Here is a 22972-nt window from a genome sequence, read left to right on the forward strand (position 1 = left end):
TCGAGCGCGTTAAGCAAAACGCGTTTTAGTGGCGCACACATACATATGTAATCAGCACGGCGGGAAAACTCTGCGAAAAACACATTTTATATGCTTGTTGTTGGCTTGCTAACTTTGGAACAATTTTCCTATTTTTTATGCGAGATTTTCCCCCGCTGCTCCATGTTCTCTTACTTTTTAAAATATTTTTTTCATACGAGTTAGGGGAAAATAAAAGTGGCAGCGCAGAAAACTTCTTGGGTTTCCAATAATTTGTTGTAGCGAACTTGTTTTGCATGGATGTGTGAGTGGGTTAAGGGGTGTTTGCGGGTGTTGGCAGTATTCTTGTTACCCGCTTTACATATATCAAACGGCAGCAAAAACGAGGAAAACTCTAACAATACAGCGGGACAAAAAGGAAAAATCCTAAGCAGTTTCCCAACAGAAGCAGCAGCAACAGCAGTTTGTAAAATATATTTTTATTGCTATTGCGGACACACACGCTCCACACTACAGCACGCCACACACAGTTACCAACAACAGGACCAACAGGACGACTCCTTTGGCTGGTCGACGTTTTGCCACTGACTTCTTCTCGCTATTAAAGCGCTAGCGAAAAACCAACAACAAGAACTGCGGAAATAGCGAAGCTGTAGCATGCTTTTTGTCATATTTCACTGGCCGGGGCAAGAAGTAGCTAAAGCACAGGCAAAGCAAAAGCAGCAGCAGCAGGATCAGGACACGCATGTTGCGTACGAGGATGCGAGCACTTCATAAAAAACACTTTCATTACAACTCCAAAGGCAACAAGCGTGGCACAGTGGGTAGAATAATAAAATATTTCATGAAATGGATGTGCATTAAATGGTATAGAAATAATTATGTTGATATACTTTTGTTTAATTGATAAAAAAAAAACAATTGATTGATCAAAATAAAATTGCATTTTATTAACCAAGATATTATGAATGATTAAATTAAATTTATAAATTATATATGATGCACATAGTTTCTTAAGTATTTGTCATTATATCCAAGATTTTGACCATTGTTTACGGAACTTATTCCATGGTGCGTCATCTGTTTGGGTTCGGTTCCGGCAGGACTACTTACTACTTCAGCTGGCATTATTTCATGTGCGAAAGTCGCTGCGTGTTGTGTTTGCTATTAAAAATGTCAGCCACCGTGTGTGTGTGAGTGGGTTTGAGTGTGTTGGGCTGCAGCTGTAAAATGGACACTCACACGCAAGCACACACACACATACATGTGTGTGTGTGTGAGAACACGCTTTTAACACCGAAATGAACTTGTACGCCATGTTTATGAGCTGATAAAAAACAGTTGACCAACATTTGTGGAAGTGGAAATTGACTTTAACGGTGAAGGCAAGTAAATTAAGGATCTTTTTGGTGCGATATGTGCGGAAAGCAGTGAAAGCAGTATAATTTCTAAGTTTCGAGTGGGGCCTTCCCCAAAGGACAATCACCTACATCTGCCAGATTTGGCCTATTTACACTGGCCAGTTAACATTGCCTTACAGAGCCATAAAAAGCTCAACAAGGCGTCTAAAAATTTGGCACACTTTTGACCCCGCTTTGTATTTCTCTTAAAGAAGAGAGCGAAGCGAAGTTGTTGGTCGAAAGAGCGAGTTCTGCTGATAACAGTGTTCTGTGCGACCGCTAAACAAATAGTTAGTTACTTACTTATTAAGTAAGTGTACTGTATATATGATGAACTTATTTTTAAAAGTTAAAGTTGAGTTCGATTTCGTCTCCGGAAGATCTAATATAGCATTTTGATTGATGGATGGAGTTCATATCAACAGGTGGATATTTGATTGATAACTGAAAGCTGCAGCAGAATGATTGATGATTGCCTAAAGTGAACCCAAGCAGTATTTTTGGCTATTGTTTCATAACAAACACACACAGAGATATGACCAAATTTAAAGAAAAACTTTTTTATATTAAAAAAATGGCACTCATTCACCTATTGCTTTTTTTACATATATTAACTTTAACTTGAACATACATTCCTAATCCGCACATTTAGAAACTGATGTAAAATTTAGCACAGCCATCAGCTGATTTTTAGCACAAGCTGCGCCAGAGAGAAACAAGAGAGAAACGAAATTAACCGAGAGAGAAAGCCAGAGAAATGCCGCAGGCTAATTTGAAATGTAAACAAGATTAACCGCTGCCATAATCCAACTGCAGTGATCTAGTATACTATCAAATTGCTCTCTAGTTGAATATGACTTTGCCATAAGTTAAAAAACTGAGGGTGTTTCATTATTTATCACTATTATTCGGGCCTATATCCCGCAAAGTAACGGGAACTCACCCGAAAGTGTGCTATAAATTCGAGAGCACCGCTAACAGAGCCCTGTTAGCGTGCAGCATCCACCACTTCGTGCCACAACTTCGGCCACTTGAAGTCTCTCGATTTTGCTCTCGGTGGCGCTTCTCTCCGGTACCGCCTATTGGGCGGCCGGGAGCGTTTTTGGCGCTCGGCTTTCGCCGACCCACTCGGCCAGCATCCGTGCCGAGTGGATGTATGCCGCTCGAGCTTCAGCTGCTCGGCTCCAGCGTGTGTACCATAAAAATCCGTTCAGTGAGAGTTTGCGATCCCGCGGGTACGGTCGGAACTAACGGGACTTGAACGGCGTGTCGCGAGCAGAGTGCGAATGGAATTGCATTCCGGCCATTGGAGCAAAATCAAACCGAAACGTGCATCCAAAAATCAACGCCTGATTTCCATCAGTATCCCAGCAACGGGCATATGTGTTCAAAGTAGATAGTGTGTCGCAAGCGAAGCCCATAAGTACAATGTGCTTATCCTAGAAGCTGGATAAGGTCAAACTGAAAAGTGTGGAAAGTGTGTTTAAAGTCGCGGTCCATCGAGCTACAAACAACGGTACTTGTTCGCAATGTAAGCAGTTGGCCAATGTTGTTTCTATACTATTTTACTTGTGTTGCCGACAAGCAATTTGTTGTCATGACGTTGAATTCGCGAATCAACGTTTTCCCATTTAAGAGATCTGACTCTGATCTGACTGCAGTGCCCCCCACTTTGCTTTCAATGAAAATCATTTCCACGGAACGCCGAGCCATTGAAAAGCGCACGAAGCGCGCGTCATTCTCGTTTTGGATTATTTTGCTAGTTTAGTGGGTGTGCGGCTATATCTCGGTCTATATGGTGTCTGTGATTGTGTGTTTGTGTGTGTATTTATGTGGGTGTGTATGTGTTTTGTAGAGAAGCCGGCAGATAAAACGGTTTCTCCGCTCAACTGCTCGTTATATCGCCTTTTTTCGGATTTCTTTCATTCGCTTGCTAAAATAGTTTTTTGTTGCTCCAAACGAGCTGACCGTACAAATTGCACGAAAATTGTTATTGTTGAGCATTTTAGTTATTTAGTATGGTTAGTTTCATTTTTTTTTTGTTGTTTTCTCCTCGCTTTTCCCGATGCATTTGCCGACATTTCTCGTGATGTAGTGGCCCTGCAAATGCCATCATATTTCACGGCACTCGCACATAAGTGCAAAATTGCTGGCCTTTGACGACCATTAAGGCCCAGTGAAATGCTATCCATAAACTAATAGATAAATATGCCCCACCCGCACCGCCACTCTATACAACACCCAAGTACACATACGTTTGTTTAAATTGCTAAATTGCTGAAGTGTGCGTGTAATGAAATTACACAGATGAATGCCACTTCAAAGCAAACTGTTGAGATCTCTGATGGTGGCGAAATTGAATTTGCACGATAAGCTGCAGGGAAAAACATTGATGGCCACTGCGGCTGATTAAGATAAGAGCTATAAAGCAAAAGCTTGTCATTTGTTTCGACAGAGGTGTGAATTTCTACTTGAGATTTCCTAGCAAACTCACTGCCATAATCAGATCAAAGCAATAAAATTCAATTAGACCAAATTTGTACAAGTATGATGGATAAACCAATTATTTAAATTAAAACCATTCAATTCAATGTTCAAAATCATAGAATTCTGGAGTTACCATACCTCTATTTACAGTTAAAACAAATATAAATGTAATTTGACTAGGCTTCCATTTTATTTAGGTTTCTCTACAGACATATTTAAAATAAATAGGTACATTTCTAATTGGCCGGCTAAATAGAACATAATAAAATTGCAGAAATTCCCAAAAAAAAACCTACATATGCTAGAATTCCACAAAAGACCATTGTTTCCATTTGGAACCCGATCCCCGCTGTTCTGGTTCCTAATCAAACTCATTTAGTTGCTGTGCCGAACATTAATTTCGAATTCTGACACCAATGCGACAGACTGGGACGCAAACTGAGTAGAACAATGGCCATGCGATTTGGCGACAAAAGCCATCTATAAACGACACACGATGCAACATAAACAAAATAATTGGGGACACCGAAAACAAAGTGCATCAATTCGGAATGGAAATGCGAGCAGAAGTGAATTTTAATATGCAATTAATGCTGCGGACAGCTGGAGACCGAGTGTTTATTTGCATATCAAAACGGTTTCCAAGATTGCTGTTTGGTTGTGCGGGTGTGTGGGTGTCGCTCTTAGTGTGGGAGTGCCTTGACAAGGCCATTCGTTTCCCTCTGTGGGAAGGAGTGTCCTGATGCCTGGTTAATTCTGCCACGCACACATGCTCACAGGCTCACGGGCTCAACCAAGTATGCAGCACAATTAGCAGCCCGGGGATGGGAAACAGCTGTTCGGGGGGAAAACGAATGATGTTGATGATGGCGCCAAGTGTTGAACGCTCTGATTGCTGCCCAGTCCTGCCTCACTCTTACTCACACACACACACGAGCGTATATAGATGTGGGCTAGCCGTTAGAATTTTTAGTATTCATAAAATTGCACTTGAACCCTTGCGAAACGAGGCAGCCAGGCATGGCTTTTTATAGGCTCACTTAGCGCACATAAACCGCGAAAAAAAGTGGCAGGGCCAGGTAGTATATGGGAGTATCCTGCTCAAGGGCTCTCCTGGCGCCCACACACACACACACACACTCGCACGTGCACTTATAGATGCCATAATAATATTGTAACTCTGCACTTCAAATTGCATTTTAATGCAAACACACTTCATTACATTACAAAATAAAGGGAGCGAGGGCGAGCGGAAACTTGCATGCCGGAAATGGAAAAACGTCGACACACTTTGCTGCAGCTGCAGCCGGAAAACTCACCGCCACTCACACACACACACACTCAGGCACACTGAAAACTCACATACATACATCCCCACACAGACGCACACAAACATGCTGGCTTGGCAAGTTTGTAAATTGAAGTGCATGTCGATCGTAGGTGGATGCCTCAATGGCGAAACTGGCACAATGCTCCCTTGCACTCACACTCATGCTCAAACTAACGAACACTACTGGTTCACAGGCACACGGCCATCGAAGTTACGTATACGCAGCGTGTACTCCCTGGGAAAAACCCTTCACCTTCGGCGCTCAGTTTGCATTAGCTAATGTGACTCACATTTTATTGGGAACGCTTTTTATTGGCTGCACACACAAGTTTTTATCCTTGCATAACCCATTCACTAAACTGATTTGGCAAAAGTTTGGCAAGGATCTGGCTAAATGGATTTTGAGTGGCTCATATTTAATTTCGGGGTCGAATGTGTGCCAAACATTAAAGCTACTCTCGATGCGCAATGTACATTTAATAAACATAACTCCAGCATTTGTTTTCGTAGGTATTAATAAAAGCTTTCAATTCTCGATTCAATTAAATTAAATTGATCGCAAATCAAAACTTCAACTCGTATGTTTGGATATTTTTAGATTCGAATTTCATTTAAGCCCTCCATTTTGGGTTTTCGTTATGGAAATAATTTTACTCCTCTTCTGTTGACTAACGATTTACAAATATTTTCACTTTATCGGAATGGAAATCCATTTGCAGGCCTGGCCAGCCGTTTGCATTGTAAATAAATTTAGACAGATTTATTAAAGCCGCTTTAAAAAAAACATGATTAAGTGGGCACTCCGCCGCTTGTCAGTTGCGGTTGTGAGGTTACAGCACTCAAAATAGTTTTATTTACTTTATATTCAGGTCGGCAGCCAAATAAATATGAACTTTAGGGCGTAGGCCGTTAACTGAGAGCTGAAATAAAATTAGTGCAGCCGGCTAAAAGCATTTGGCCCCCGTAATACAGCCGATAAAAATCCAGCAAGAGCAAGTCAATATATCATAAAAGCACGTCTCATCGAAGCCTCGATTTTGTGGCTGAATCTATAGCGATTTTACAGAGAAAACAAATTCGGAAATGGACTTTCACACAATTTTAAGTCGTCCATATATAAAAAGGATTATTTGACTTTTCATTTGTAATTTTTTTTTATATAAATGAAATACTGTTTGATTAATATTTTTGTTTAGTTGCATCTACATGTTTGTTATATTTTTTGGGTTTGACCACTTTTTTCTGCTAGTGTGCGGTGGTTACTGTGATATTTGAGCCAGTCTGTGTGTAGTCTAGAAACATGAGCGCGTACAGTTTCCGATTTCCGCTTTCCTGTTTATCGTTTATTGGGTTTTCGCAACGTAAAAGTAAAAGCACAGCCAGACCGAAACGCCGCCGAGCGCGAAGAAATGGGAAAACAAGGATTCCGAAGAGAAATTTGCACTCGTTAGCTCTTCAGCGGGAAGCGACTTCTTCTACTGCTGTGCCACAGCCATCATCGTCATATTGAACTTTGATGCTGGCACGTTTCCCTGGCTTTTTGTCGGCATCCCCTGCCCGGTTTTTCCCCTCTTAAGGATCTACACGCGCGCGGGTACTTTGGCACATGTTTCTTTGGTATACTACCATCCTATCCAATCCCATTCCTTAAGGAGTCGCAAGGAGCGTCCTTTGCACAGTTGGTCGTCGTGTGTTGTTAGTCATTATATATGGGGCACATAAATTATAACAAATATGTACGCAGGCGGCATTCGAAATGATTTCTCACTGTTCACGCGCTCTCGGCTGCGAGTTATAAATAATCTTTAATTAAAAGAGCCTCGCAGCGGAAGACAGAAATATGTTTTAAAATATTGAGGTGTACGTGCTGTCGTGCGGTTGACAAAATGGCTAAATGCGTTGTGATTTGTAGCTGTCGCGCCAAGACATCTCCGAGCACGGATACATTTAATTGCTTAATTGGTCTAAAGTTACAACTGCGCTGCATTCGATTGTGTAATTCGATTTGAGTTCGCAGCGTGAGTTAACAATGGCAACGATATAAATAACGTCCATTTGCAATTGCCATAAATATTACTACAAACAAATTAAGCCAATAAAATTTGTAAAAATCACATAAATTACATTTGCATGTTTGTGTTTCGGAGAGTGCAAGTGTGTTTGCTGCGTGAAAGTGCAATGAATTTGCTTACAAATTTGCCAAACCGAAAATAAAGGCAATTAAATAAATTTCAGCCAGAGCAACGGCATCGAAAAACTGTAATTACCCAAAAATGTAATGGAATGGAATTGTATTTCATTTTATTTTTATGTTGTATTTTGTTTGGTTTGCCTTTGTTTTGCTTTATTTATTGACATGTCAACAAATACTGCTGACTGTGCCAATCCACCTATCTCTCTGTCTCTCTCTTCAACTGCCGACTATCTCTCTCTCTCTCCTTGTCTGTCTCACTCTTTACAGCGTTTGCGAATTAATTTAAATCGAAATCAAGCAAAAATAAATCGCGCAAAAGAACTACATACGAAAAATGCTCGCGCTGCAAAGTGTGAAAGGCATCTGAGCCGAAAAGTAGGCAACACGGGTGCAGGAGCACCAGGACACCCCGCATTGAAGGCTACCCAGAAACCCCCTCGTCTTCGTCCTCCCCTCACCACACTCACTGTCCGCAGGATCGCGGGCTGGGTCGCCACCATGAGCAGGACCTCCAGCCGCTCGCTCTTCCTGCCGCTCTGCCTGCTCGTCCTGTCCGCGCTAAATGGCCCAGCGGCGGCGGCATCTCGCGTCCGCGTCAGCTCCTCGACCACCATGACCAGGAACATCGAGGAGGAGAATGGTGAGTGCCGAAATATAAATTATACCATAGCATATATACTATATAGAAGGCGTAAAAATCTTTAAACACTTTTAGCCACCTCAATAGGTGATTTAAATTTGTTACTCTGATTATTGTTTCCTTTCATAAACAAACAATTCAAATCGAAATAGATATTTGTCGGAAATAAATATTTAAAATTAATCATAAATCTGATTTGAAATGTAGAATATCTACGCAATAATTACCGAAATAAAATCTTATAATGATGCATAAATTTCGCGTATTAATCAAGTGGTTTTAAATATACACGTTTCTTTAAATAAAGTCCAATTGGTTTTTTCCCCAAAAACAATTATGGCTTTATTGCAAGTGAATGATTTGATAGTAAATGTAATTTCATATTGAAACTGCAGTAATAAAACTATTTTAATTAAGCCAAAATTATATGAACAATTTGCGACGGTGATATCGAACTGATAATGTGTCTTTTCCCTTTGAATTCGAAAGTTAATTTAAAATGAAAAGTTTGCTTTCCATTAGGCGTGTCTGTGTGAGTGCGTGCGTGTGCTCATTGGTGTGTGAGTGCGTGCTCATGTGTGCGTGGGCCTGACGCAACTTTTATTCAATCAACATAAAGTTTATTGTGTGTAAAGAAAATTGCGTTTGCGTTTGCCTTTGTGGGCTGACAAAGCGAGTCTTTTGTCGCTGCATTATTGAGTAAATGAAATTTACGGTTTTATGCGAGCAAATTATGCCAAATTGTTATGGATTTGAAATTGATTTCAAAGCTTGGCCCCACAAATCCTTCTAAACGGAGTGCTTAGCTGAAAATTCCCACTCTTGGCCATCACTTGCGCTGGCAAATAATAAAATGTGGCTAATAAATAAGACCGTGGCAGTGGCTCTACATCGGGTGCTAAACGAGTGTCGGTGAAAGCCACAAAAATGCGAAACAAACTTGGAAAACTTTTCGGTCATCGAAAAGTTTCGGGCATAGATTGTACATTAGCATTGATCCAAGTTCACAGGCCTGTCAGCGGCAAGAAAGTGTTTCCAGGTCCTGGAACAGTTATCTATGGCTTGGTTCTGTTTCCATCTCAATTAACCCATAAAATAAGTGGGAGCCGTGCTCCAAATCATGCATACGCCATGTGGGCCCTGCCATGTATTGGCCAACCAATTCCCTGGCCAAGTCAAAGTCAAAGTCCAAGTCAAACAAACTGGCACTGCAGCGGTTTAACGCCCGGGGTCTGGGTGCATATTGTTCCACTTGCCTGCTCGGCCTTTTGATGCCAAAGTTTCCAACAGACGCAAATTGCTGGTTCGGGTCTTCATAAATTCAGATTTTATATGTTTTCAATTGAATTTCGTTGTTGCGCCAGCCAGCCAGCCAGCCAGTCAGTCAGTCAGTCAGTCAGCCAGCTAGATGAAACTTTCCACTTTGGCATTTTAATGTTTTCCAAGTTAACTTTGCCACACGCCACCACTTCCTCTGGACTACAAACATACGTAGTTCCGGCCGCTTGACGCTCTAAGCGGGCTGGGAAAAGTATTTATCGCATTTCTATGAAAACAACCTACTCAACATTTTGGCCAAAAACTTGGGAATTATGTTTGGCTTGCCGCTCCGATTTGCCGCTGTTGTTTTCGGTTTTTGGGCAAAAGTTTGCCAGTTGTTGCCGCAGCGCAGCTCTATAAATGCTTATTTAGAAGCATATCTGATGAGTTAAGTTTCGGCCCAAGCACTGCCAACTTCGATTCAGATGTCTATATCTGAGTCGGAGCTTGCTAACTTTTCGAAAGGATTTAACGCCAGATTTACAAGATTTTCATACAAGTACAAGCCGAGTTCGTCTGTATTAAGCCACTACGAAAGTGCTTTCCTAACTTCTTTTGCATCCAGTTATTGTAAGCCGAAAAAGTATATATGAAATTATTTAAAACTTAATGTTTCTTAAATCCCATATTGTCTCTATATAGTTTTTTATACTTTTTATTTTATGTAAGATGTTTACGTATTTAATTTCCTTATTATTATATCACTTTTATTTTATATGTTTATTTTTTTCTTTATTTTATTGCAGCCCTACTTTTACTTTTAGCTGGTAAGTTGTTGAACACTTAATTTATTTTCAAATACCCTCATTTATGCATCCTTAAAGTTATACAAATATTATTGGTCTTTAAGCTGGGACAGCCCAAACAATTTGCCCATCAGATTGACTGGGTATAAATGCGAGGGGCGGTGGCAACAGCTGCTGCCACGCCCACAACATGAATACAAACACGAACCACCAGAGTTAAAGGCATCAAAGCAGCTAAAAAAAAAAAATCAGCTTTTGTAAGGCGAGCCGGCCATGGGAAAGTCAAGATTTCGAATGGATAGCAATGGGGTCGAGCGGCGTAAGCCGAGGGAAAAGCTGAAAAAACCAGAAAACACCGAAAGTAGAAAAAATACCAAAACAACTTTCAGCTGGTCAGAGTCCTTCGTCCAGCGTCCTACGTCCTTCACAACGTGTGCGTGTAGTTGACCGAAAAAACTTTCCCTCCAAACTTCGCCCGAGAGACTGAAAATTCCAGTGCAGCAGGAAGCGAGCTGACAGCGCGATGAATGACAAGCAGCGCCAGTTCAGTTCAGTTCAGTTCAGTTTGGTTCGGTTCGGTTCAGCTCAGTTTGTCAAGAGTTTTCTTTCACTTCTCGATGCCAGCTTTTTTCCATTCCCGTTTTTGGCGATTGGCTGTGAAGTCGTGGCCAAGAAATCGTGGCCGCTGGGCGAGTGGCCTACTCTACTCTACTGCTAGTCCGTGGAAGTGTTTCTTCGGCGGCTTCAAAGGAAAAGCGACTGTCGAAAGATCTCTTCATCCCCTCCCCCACCATTTTTGTTGTGATTTTCGGTCTCTGTGTTGTCAGGTTTTCCTTTGCTGCCTTGTTGCCCGCCTTTTGTTTGCCCGGAAAACTCTGCCTGTTTGCCTTTGGCCACACATAAATGCGTGGCCATACTTCATTCATTTCATGGCTTGGCAAGGACATTTATCATCTGCCCCTCGAATGCGTCACAAAAAGGCAGTGGCGCTGTCCCTTCTTGTTGATACTTCTATATTGGCGGCGGGACAGCAGCAAAGCAAACACCAACGATACTCGCACAGCCAAAAAAAAAAAAAAAAATTGCGCAAATTTCACCCAAAATGTTAAATAGAATTCATTTTGCTTACTTACTTCATCTCCTTCCCCTTGACTTCGACCGCATTTCCCTTGGCCGTTATTCATGCCACTTTTTATACCCTCTTATCGCTCGTGTTATTTTTGTATATGAATTTCTGCGGTTACATTGAATAGCAAGGAGCAAGGAGCAAGGAGCAAGGCGCAAGGAGCCGGAGCCGAAGAGCAATTGCCGGGGTGAAAAAGTGGAAAATTTTAAGCCTACTTGAAATTTATTTGCACTCATTATGCCTGACAGTTCGCAGATATCAAGGCGGTGTGAAAAGACCGAGATAAATTTATTTCGGGCCCGACCAGTCAAGCCATTAAAGAGTTTGCACTCCTTGTTTGGCTTAGGATTTAAGCCCACAAAACGGGATCAGACTGTGAGCCTCCAAAGCTACATCTATTTTCAATAGAATACGACCGGCAGCGCCAGACCGACTGACTCACTAATGAACAAATAAAGCTTAGCGGGCCATGGAAATAAAACCCAACCACATTAATAAATCAAACCGAGAAGCGAGAACGGAACCGAACAGTAATAATGCAAATGCCTAGCGACAGACGATACGAGTAGAAATGACAAAACAGTTTGCCCTAAGAATCTCCATGTCTGACTTAAGAGATTTCCACGCAAATTCCAATGGATGCAGAAATGCCTGCGAAATGGAAAGCATTTTCTATGTACTGAACTGAAGTTTCCCAGCCAGATGAGTTTCCCATGTGCTTTTGGTCGACACCAATTTCTTTCTGCAGCTGCTTCTGCTGCCACGTTATGTCCACACTTCCTATGAAAATCAACATAAAAAATCAGACAACTCCGTTGGCCCAGTCCAGTTGGCTAGTTTATTGTCGGCAACTGGCAACTATTATGCCATGCTAATCGGCTTAGACCGATTCCGGGCCAGGTCTGTGGGAAAGCCAAGGGCTCAAGCAAACAAGCTCTTCCAGTCGCCGAAAGATGTTGCCATGTGCCTGCCAGCCTGATTGTTCATTTGCCACACGCACTATGGGCAAAGGCCACAGGAACACGGAAAAGAATTAGGGATAATGAATTTACAAGTTTACTAAAGATTTAACTGTTCCGAGTATGCAATTGAGTATACAAAATATATAAGTTGTTAGATTTTTAAGTACTTTAAGGATAGGAGAGGTAATATGTCTGAAGAGTTTGAGTCTGTAGAGTCTGAGTTTAAGGATCCCCAATGGTATAAATAGTTTTTTCCAGTGCAATAAGAATAGCAGAAGATGTAACTTAGGCTCGCAATACCTGCGAGCTTTGTCTTTGTGTGTGTGTGCTTCGTCCTCCGAAATTTGCGGCCTGCCCTCATTTGGCTGACAGCTTAAGACGGCAGCCATCGCAGATGGAACCCCAAATTTTAGCCCTCTCCCTGGTGGCAGGAAAAAATCGCTTTGCCTGTGCGGTCGGCTGCTGTTTTGGGGGAGGGGCTTTCGTTAGCATTCCGTATGGAATTTGATACTTGATTATTTGTTGCTGGCCTCAAGCGTGCATAATATATCAAAGTGGCGTCAACGTCAACTGGAGATGTTTGGCCCGGACCAGTACCTCCATTTCGATCCCTTTGCTCGACATGTGTAGACATCCTGTGTTGGCAGTCGGCCTGGAATCTTGTTTTTAGTTACAGTTTAGTGTTGGCCGCATAATAAATAAATAATAAATAAACAGTTGACTCAGTCGCAAGCTCTCCCTTACCTTCAAGTGGTTCTGCCCACGGGCTCCTGTCAGCTCCTTCGTGCATGTCCTGTCTCGTTTCGTATGCTAAAGAGTCTAGCACTTTTGCTTTAAGCCTCCGCCCCCTAAAACCCAAATCAGGACTTGCTCATGAAAGAATTCTCCGAAAAATGCCAAAGTTTTTCATTAATCTTTGGCAGTTGTTGTCGCTGCTAAGGATTTGCATACTTAACTTATCGCTGACTTTATAAACAGGCCCATTTAAAAGCGCTTTTTATGCCGGCAGACAGCAACAGTTGTACAAACTGACCAAAGTATTTTAATAACTTTTAAAAATGTGCAAATATTATTTTAATTCAGTGATTAAGATTGAGTACAAGCAGCGACTCAGAACCTATTATTTCTTTAGAATAAATGAACATAATGTATTCTGTATAGAAAAGAATTATACTTGCATTTAAAGCTTAAAAATACTTTCCGTAATGGTACTAAACTTGGGAACGTTGTGTAACCGCCACATTACTCTTCATTGGTTTTCTTGGTAATCCCAGTGCACTTACTGCAGGGATCTAAAGAAATTCCAGACAATTAGTGCTTGAAAATCCCATTCCTGGCTGCACTAATCATAAAGCTTGTGTCCTGTGCGTTTGCCTGGCCCACACAGATATAGACAAAGGACACGGACAAGGAGCTGAGGGGTAGAGTGACAGGAAATAGGCAGAGGAATAGGCCTCATGCTGGGGGCGATCCTAGATCCCAAAGGGCTTAAGGCACCAAAGCCACGTGATGCCATGACAAAGTTCCGCAAATGGCAACTGTAACTTGCAGTTGCACATGTCATGCCTAAAGGACTAAAGCCCTGGGCACAGCCACCCAAGTGGACACATACTCGCACATTCATAACAATTTGTCGGCCAAGAATGTAGCCAAAAATCTCGTACGCTATCTCAATTGTTATACAACATTTGGGGTCATTTGCATACAAAACCTAAATTAAAATTTTACCGAGCTGAATGGAGTCGACGAGCGGCTGCATATCCTTTTGATGGGGCATCAAAAGCAGGCTAGCCACATATACATACACATATGTACGTATACCATGTTCTTGCAGTGCAATCTCGCATCCTGCCATCCTGGAATAATGCATCTATCCTACATCCCAGCTCCCCTGGCCGGTGGATTATTAGATTCAGCAATCTGACCGACAGTTGTTGCACTTTTCTAATTAGACGAGCCAGCAGGCGAGAAATAGTGTAGAGAAGGGGGGGTGGAGTGCGCCAGTCATAACAAAAGTTAATTAAACATGTAATTGTTGGCCAGAGCAGCAGGCAAAGATTTGCTTTGCGAGTGAGTAGATTGGATTTTCCGGGATCGAATGTGCAAAATGTGAACACCGCTTTGCCGCTACAGGGTATTGCAATGGTTTGGCAACGTAACCCGTACATTTGAGGTTTTTGGCCGCTGGCTAACTGCTGGAAATTTGATTAAGTTGCGTCGAGTGCCGAGTTCTCAATGGCCATTGTTTGGCGGGTCACGAGAGCAGTGCGAATTAAAACAGAAAACTGGAAAACTGGGCAAAGACTTGAGCTAATGGCTGCTACTAGCTATGCGGCGGCTCCTCGACATCACAATAAAAATTTTACAATTCAATTTCGCTTTTATTCCTCAGATATTATGCCCTGGAGCTGCCGCGAGTCCACCCACTTCATATGCTCTCTTTATTTTATTGCTTCAAATTGTTTGTTGCCATTTCGCATTTGTGCCGCCCGGCTGCGCAGAAACATTTAACTTTGTGCAACATGACGATGAGGGCAAAAAATCCAGCAGGAGTGCGGTGGAAAATGAAAACATAGCGTAGCAGCAACTAAAACCAACAGCAACAAAAAAAAAAAAAAAGTTGTCAACCCTCTTTGCTGGGATGGTGTAGTTGTGGGCGGATGTTGCCCAAAAGTGGGCGTGGCGCACAACTACAGTTTCTGTTCACTTTGAGCCGCAGCCGAAGTAAAGTCAAGTTACGCGTGGAACTCTCTGGGCCAAGGGACACACGGCCAAGTAGCTCGGTGCACAGGACATTCTAGAGTGAGCACAGAAAAAATATAAGATATATATATATATATGTGTATATGTATAGGACGGATAGAGAACTCCGAAGCGTTGAGTAAAGAGTGGAGAACACCAAAAGCACATTTCAGCTTGAACTCCCACTGAGACCCGGACGAAATGAAATTGCCAACGTGAAAGTGTAGAAAAAAGGCAGGCAGCGGGAAATGGGATTGAGGTCCTGGCGGGAGTTGGCCCCAAGCATCCCAGGCCAACAACAGACCGCTCCTGTCGTGCGTCTGAAACCAGTTAAACTGCAAAGTAAACGGACAAAATGTTAAATCAAAGCCAAACAAAAGAGGCGTAACGGGCCAGCAACAAGGTGCCGCTGAAAAGGAGTTTAGACAGGTGGCAGCAACTTAGGTGCCATGCCCCATTTCCCATTCCCCACTCTGCATTCGGCGTTCCCCGTGAGACAGGAAGAAAGTTTTGCGTGCACTTTGATAAGTTGAGTGCGAGACGTGGATGCAACGGGCTTCAGCTACATTTTATCCAATAAATAGATAAGAAACAGCAAAGCTTGAAATCTATATTGGTATAGTTACTTTTAGCCGTTTCCAAATTGGTTTAATTGATTGAAACTTAAACAAAATGATCAAAATACAATGTTGAGCTTTGCCATTAATTATTAAAATAAATCCCTCGAAATATACAAGCAAGTGTCATATTTGTAATCAATATGTTTATTATGACCGCAATTTAATGACCTGTGCACCGAATGAAAAATCTTTAAAAATTTCATTGCATTTATGCATGTATAGAGTATCGAAATATATGTATGTGACAAACGGCATGGCATCCGCCATATGAATTTTTAAGCGAGGTATTAAGGCTACTGTGGCATTATTAATGCGGCTTCATTATGAAATTGTGCAACAAATGATAAATCGATTAAGCAAATATTTGCCGGCACTAAAAGTGTGTATTTTTACAAATGTAGCCGTTGGCTTTTTGTTCCGGTTTCATTCGAGTGGCCTGTTGGAAAAGTTCGGGTACGGAATACGCGTATCCCAGCCATATGCATTTTTGCGTCATCCATTTTAATATTTCAACAAAACCAGAAATGACGCTGTAAAACCGACGCGGTTATATGTCAAATATAACCCCCCCCCCCCCCCCACCGAATGCATACATATGCATATGAATCCATCGTAGTATGGTTGAGTTTTTAAATTTTCCATGTAAATTTCATTGCATACACATGAACATTTATTTTGCTTTCTGCCCCAGAAGAGCAGCGAACTGGGAGCGGCTGCTGTCTGCTGCATTTTAATAAATTTATGATTTTATTTTACAATTTTTTCCCACTGCACAGCCCACCAAATATGTGTCATTCCATTCGCCTGACAATTTCCCGTATACAAAAAATAATAAAAATAGAGACAAATAGATGGGCGACCAGCAGAAATCGTGCAAAAAAAAGAAAGAGAGGTCCATAAATAACGAAGCATTTTACTTTGTATTTGCTGGATGAGATTTATAAATGCGTTTTTGTTTGCCGTCGTCGTTGTTTCGCTAAATCGCGTAGAAATTTCAACGCGATGTGCGGGCCACATTTCATTGAACGAAATGAAAAAATAATTGAAATATTTGCCAATCAGTAGAGCGAATATGGGCAGAGAGCACAGATAAGGCGATGAGGAGCATTTCCCAGGAATTCCCAATTGCTGTCTGCGGCACGTTAATAAGCTCTTTGTTGACACGCACACAAACAAGCGTTCAGGACTCGAGTCCTTGGATTCCACGTGAGCGTATGTGTCGCATTATGTGTGTACACGCGTGTTGGTCGAACGCAGGCGGTTGGCATGGGGGGGGGGGGGTAAGGTTTGATGTAAGGACCTTGTATTATCTGCGCCCACATTCTGCTGGCCCTTTCAGGCTGTCATCTGTGGCATGGCATGGCAGGGGTCCTGGCGGGCTGTCGATTATCGAGTCGAGATTATTAACCTGTCAGTTTAGCGCTTTGTCTTCCCATTGCCGTTGCCAAGTTGGTCCTTTTGCCCTGGCAAACATTGACAGCTGCACGGCATTAATGTAAAATACTCGCTTTATTGGGTACAACAGTTTTGCCATTTATTTAGGATCCCACATCTCTGGGCTCTTGAAAATATTCTATTAAATTGAGTAATATACCATATTGATGATAAAATGATTAAAGCAAAGATTTTTGTGTATGCATAAAATGTTTACTCTTTTAAACAGATGAAATTAAATTACAAATAATTGTAACTTTTGTAGCATCCAAACTCCGAATGAGGAAATACTTTTTAAAGCATTTCCGTTATTAGGAATTTGTTAAAATGTTGTATCCCGCATTTTTTCCCCGCTCGCTCATTTTAATCGCATTCGCAAAAAGCGTGTTGTGAAACCTCGACATCGCCACTAGCCCATAACAGTAACAGTTACGATTGCCGTAACTACGGCAGCAGTTGCAGCCATAGAAGTGGCAGTTGCAGGGGCACAGCTCGTACATGGGTACATTGTAGCCAGGACATGGCGATGGCGATTGCAATTGCAATTCCCGCACGAGTGCGGCTGCTTTTAAATTTTAATTAACTCACAGCAAGGGATAGAGAGAGAGAGAGAGAGCGGCAAAAACAAATCCGAAGGCCCGTTTGCCGCGATGGCAAAGTCGTGCAGAAAAAGTTATTATTTATTTCATGTTATTTCGTGCTGTTTCAACGCGCCATAAACGACCAGTCCGAACGAACGACAACGGCTGAGGCCACTGACTTGGCCAAAAAAGCAGGGCTGAATGGTGGATGGTAGATGGACTGCAACTAGGCTGCTTGCCCATTGCCATGTTCATTTATTTATGAGCATTTTACACAGCCAGTGCACACATGCACATCACACTCAAACACTGCAGTGCCAGTGCACTGGCACACACACACACACACAGACGCTTTGAGAAAACTCGTCTGGAAATTATGTAAATTTTTCAGTTATTTTTCGTAAATTCTTGCTGCCGGACCGGGCAATGGTTTGGTTTAGGTTCCATCTCGTTGCCCATGTCCACCCGCCTTCATCCTGATCCTTTCCCATTGTCGTGGCTGGGGTCAAAAGTTCAACTGCTGTTTCGTAGGTGGCCCTTGTCAACGCAGCTTTTGTGTCTCTGCCTAGAATATATAACCCATTTTTGGCTTTTCACGACAACGGCCCATGCCAGGCTAGGCCAACAGCCCGGCAGTCAGGCGGCAGCAACAACAAATTGTCGTCGTCCTGCGGTCAGAGCCTCATGCAAAATGTTGTGCCATCCACATCCTGGTGGGCCAGGACCCACATTGTTGTTCAGGCAAGCGAATCCCGACAAGAGTTGACTCAAATTGCATTCGGTGTCCGGTCTTCAACAGCACAGGACCTGCAAAAAACCATATCATACATATTTGCAGCACTCAACAGCAGGATCAGCTCAAGTTGAGTTTTATGGGTAGCTAAATTTAGTTAGTGTTTTCATAACCATATACACCTTTGAAATATGAGCCGCCAAATATGTGCTTGAAAATAATGATTGAACGTCCGCCGTTTATAATTCAAATAAAGGCGGAAACAGATGAGACTTATCGAGAATATATTTTCCTATTTCGAGCGCAGTAATTCAGGCTTTAACCTTTAAACAACACAAACCCATGTCAAAGCGCCCACGCAACCCCGACGTTATCCATTTAATTTGGCTGACTTATTGTCGGGCGATCAAAAATAAATTTCGTTAAATCGAAATTAGACGCACAAAGCCCATAAATCTTTGCTGCCCGACCCGCGTCCATTATCAGTACTTAAACAGAAGGGCTGGCCGGAGTTTGTAAGGAGCTAATCAGGCGAATGCAATCTACACACACACACATGTGGAAATACCACTGTGTGGGTTTGGCACACAGACACACCGCCACGAATTATTCATTTTAAATTGCAAAATTGTCTGTGGCCAAATCGGTTTTCATATGCTCTCGCCCCTTTGCATTTATTGCTATTGTTTCTAGAATTTTATTATTTTTATTTTTTTCAGTCGGCCAATAATAATAACAAAAGCAGTAGTCGTTTATGGCCGTTTATGTGACTTTATTTACGGTCCTGTTGTCTGCCGCTTTCGGTTTTATAATCTCTGCTTTTTGTGGCATTTTTAATTTGATATTTATCAATTTGGGTTTCATCCTGTCTTTGTGACTATTCTATTTCGGCTCTCACATAAGTATGCTCGGCACTCTGATGTTTTTCAATGCCAATTCCATTAATCTTTTGGCCTGCTGAAGTGTCTAAGAATGCCTCAAGTGTTCTTTGGGCCATCAAAAGAAAGTTTGAAGAAATGCGCCGACTTTGATATGTCCTCTTAAAAAGCTGTACTTTAAATACCAGAAAAGCTTATATTAAAGAAATTGTTGAACTCCGTTTTCCGTTTGCTTAACCACAGGCTTAGGTCACATCTTAAAACACAATCTGGCACTCGTTCATTGTTTGGCACTAGTTTCGCCCCCAAAATGTCATTCAGATTAAATTTGGCGTGAAAGTAGCATTTTAAAATTGTACAAAATACTTAAGACGCAGCTGGGGAGAAAGGGAAGTGGGAGGATTCTGTGTGAGCTCGCGCATAACAACGGGTAAGGCACTCCGAAGCTCGTCGAGCTGTTGTGGCTGACATTAAAAGCAAAAGGCGCGAGTGAAGCAACAGTCAGGCGCAGGACGTGTCATGTAAGGTCCTTCCGTGGGGTATACGAGTATGTATGCTTACGTGTATGTGTATGCACACCCACATGGATGTTTATGCGAGGCAGCACGTGACGGGCGGAGGAAAAGGGGCTCAGAGGAGCTCAGCACTGGAGCTCAATGGCGGGTTTTCCCTTCCGGCTCTTCTTTGTAGCGCACGCACTTTCCCTTAAACAATTGTTTTCACCAGCCGCCTTTGTCTGAGCCGCTTTTACTCAGCACTTTTCCCACATGGCCGTTTCGAGCTCAAAAGAAGGTCTCAGTTGGCCCATTTCAATAACCACTGAGTTTTTCCGTTTTCCATCTGTTGCTGCCGTTGTCCTGACTTCCAGATGCAAATGCCTTTTTCAGGGATAAAGAAATCCCCAACAAATGTGAGGCTACTTTATGTCTGATTGTCGGGCTGTGTGTTTGTGTGCTTGCGGGTTTATTTGTCTGCTTTGTGGATTTATTTTTGGCGAAAAATAAGATGAAAATATTATGTCACGGCAGCCACCTTTTCCGATAACCATATTTACAAAGGCGTGTCGGCGCGTCGTTTGGCTCTTTTAAAACAGCCTGGCACGCAGACAATGCAAAGTATACTCGTTTATACATGAAATATAGGGTCATATTTTGGCCAGCCATCAGCATTATTTATGCCGCCCACCGCCTACGTGCATTGTTTGGCTAATAAAGCAAAACGAAAACAAGTGAAAACTCTGGGCAAGGGAAATTTTCTGGCCATAAAGCTGCTGTATACGGGACATGTTTTTAGAGCTCACTGGGTGGTGGAGTGGTGTTGGCTCGCAATTGATATAGGTCCGCCAATCAATAGCTGTTCGTTCGCAGAAACGCCTTTTCACACCTAAACGAACATACACACAACACCCACATGACCACAACAACAGCTGCAATAGCAAGCCACTTTAGTTGGTGTAGGGCTACAACTATAGAATGTCTGCGGATGGATGAATCGAACAATGAAACAATTTTTTTCGAGTGTATACGGGTAAATACGCAAATTTGAAAAGGCATTGGAATAAAATTTTGTTTTCCTGTGCAGGCAAACCGAATTGCTCAATCATAGGACACATAGTGCTGAAATGACTTCTAGCCAAACTAAAAGTCCTATTTGCTTCTCTCTGAAAGCCGAAATGTGGTGATGTTGAAAAACGCGTGTTGCGATACGCATACTAATGAACGTCGAGGACCGGAAGTGCGTGCCTATACGCGTGTGTGTGTGGGTGACTGAGCACTGACGACATTAGCGCCATTTTGTCGTAATTAATGTGCGCCATATTAGTTGCTATTTGGCCATTTTTCACACACACACACACACACACAATCGTTGGCACTCACAAAACAGTTTTGCGGGAGAAAACTTTTGCAATTTTAGTTGAAGAATTTCGCACAGCTGCCTGTTTCCGGTGGTCGGAGTAAGCTGTATGTGTGTGTGAGTGATAGAGGGCCTCAGAAATGGCTAAACTATCTACGTGTGTGTGTCGACATTCATCTTCCTGCAAAAGGGGCCACGTACACATGCTCACAACATTTTCAGACGAGTTTTTATTGCTGGCATAATTAGCCGAGTTGGAGCTGGAGGCGCCTGGCCAAAAGTCAGAGGCATACAGCAACGAAAAGCCTCTAGACTGTGGTCGACTGAATGGATTTTCGACCAGAGGTTGCTGTCCTTGAAACGTGTATCTAATTCCCAATATTAGATTGGTCGACGGCAGACTTGGACACACATAAAAAATACAAAATGATATAAGAGCCTTTTGGTTGAGTGGTGGCACAGAAATTCCTTTCCTCGAAAGTAGTTTTTGCCTGAATAGTGTATAAGGAGGAATATCTCTCAAAATAGATTCAATGTCTATAAATAAAAGGTATGTGTACGTAATAAGAATATTATATTGATATATCACATATATTAAGATGTATGTTCTATGAACGCAAAGTTAACGAGTTTTCTGCTTAAAGTTCATATAATTTTAACATAACCGACCTACAATTTAAAGTTTTGGGAAACAGCTCGTGAATCAGAGCTGTGTATATCGTTCAGTTTGTTTGTCTGGCTCGGCCTTTCACAAGGTTAGTTAGCCGGTTGTTGGAGCCCTCTTACCACTTTCTCCCTTCTCTGTCGGCTGCGTATATTTAAATGATATGCTGCTAATGCGTCTGTTTATGCTTTATGTTGATGTTGATGCTGCCGAGACTGCGGCTGTTTCTGTGTGCACGGGCCTATCCTATTTGACTTTATGCAGTATTTATTTGTGGCGCGCACACACACACACACTCAGCACACACGCAATAGCACACGGCATCCATCACTTACACCAACGCCACACTGTTTATGTTTGAGCAAACACATGAGCAGCAGAGCAAGCAATACCAACATGGGTCACATGTGCGTGGTGCGCATTTAATTTCTATGGCCGGAAGTTGACTAGACAGTTGACTGCCTCCTGTGTCTGCCACATACATATGTATATGCGCATATGTACATGTGTAGTATTTGTGTAAGCTGCTTTTTTTTCTGTTCCATTTTTCCATCTCTGAGCTGGGTTTTGGCTTGGATTCTACTGTTCAGTTTATCAATATTTGCTAAAGGGATTTAGGGGTCGTGGTGGAAAACAACCGGCGAGCTCAGCTAATTGCCAACGAACTCGTATTGGATTTGCATTTTTATTTTTTTAAATTCTTTAAGCTGGCCATTAGATTTTTTCCCTCTCTTTTTTCTCGATTTATAGCCACATTTACTGCCATTACTGAAATATGCTGCATCAAAAAATTGGTGACTTTGCCCCACTTCACGCCATAAATCAACGGGCCAAAAGGGAAAACTACTTAAAGCGCCATTACAACAAATTTAAAGCAATTTGAAACTTAGGCCAGCCGCACACGCCCCCGCACCCCTCTCCAGGCCGTCATCATTCGGTTTCGAAAGTTGTGCCAAATAAAAAGGCCAACTCAGAGTGTAGAAATCCGAAAAAGCGAGGACTGGCCGGACGGGCAAAAAGAAAACAAATGTTTTGGACACTTTATTATGCGCATTATTCACTGCTACAATGTTTTATCCTTTTTTTTTATCCAACAAGAGAACAGGACTGTTGCTCCCGTTGTGCTGGCGATTTCTAGTCCATTAACTTGACCCAAAGGTCCACTCAACGGGAAGCGCTTTAAGAAATCATTCCGTATAAATGTCAAACCGGGCCCAGGAGGCTTGGGCCCACTCAAAGTTGTTAGGCCAGCATTAGCAAAGTATTATGACTTGATGGGGCC

At 42.3% G+C, this 22972-nt stretch overlaps 1 protein-coding gene across 4 annotated transcripts in view; it reads left to right on the top strand.

Annotated features, from left to right (window-relative positions):
* Positions 1–2591: 2591 nt before the first annotated feature.
* Positions 2592–22972, top strand: part of side-VIII (sidestep VIII) — a 54614-nt gene continuing 34233 nt past the window's right edge. For 2 of the 4 annotated variants that reach the window (NM_001103912.3, NM_166392.4), the window contains exons 1-3: positions 2592–2910; positions 7658–8030; positions 10097–10117. In NM_001103912.3, the coding sequence (NP_001097382.2) occupies positions 7889–8030; positions 10097–10117 (163 nt within the window). In that variant the 5' untranslated portion in view covers positions 2592–2910; positions 7658–7888. The remainder of the gene's footprint in view (positions 2911–7657; positions 8031–10096; positions 10118–22972) is intronic. The other 2 variants (NM_001144248.2, NM_001103913.3) reach the window with 1 other exon arrangement.

The sequence above is a fragment of the Drosophila melanogaster genome, chromosome 2R (assembly GCF_000001215.4).
Source record: "Drosophila melanogaster chromosome 2R".
Classification (NCBI taxonomy): Eukaryota; Metazoa; Arthropoda; class Insecta; order Diptera; family Drosophilidae; genus Drosophila; species Drosophila melanogaster.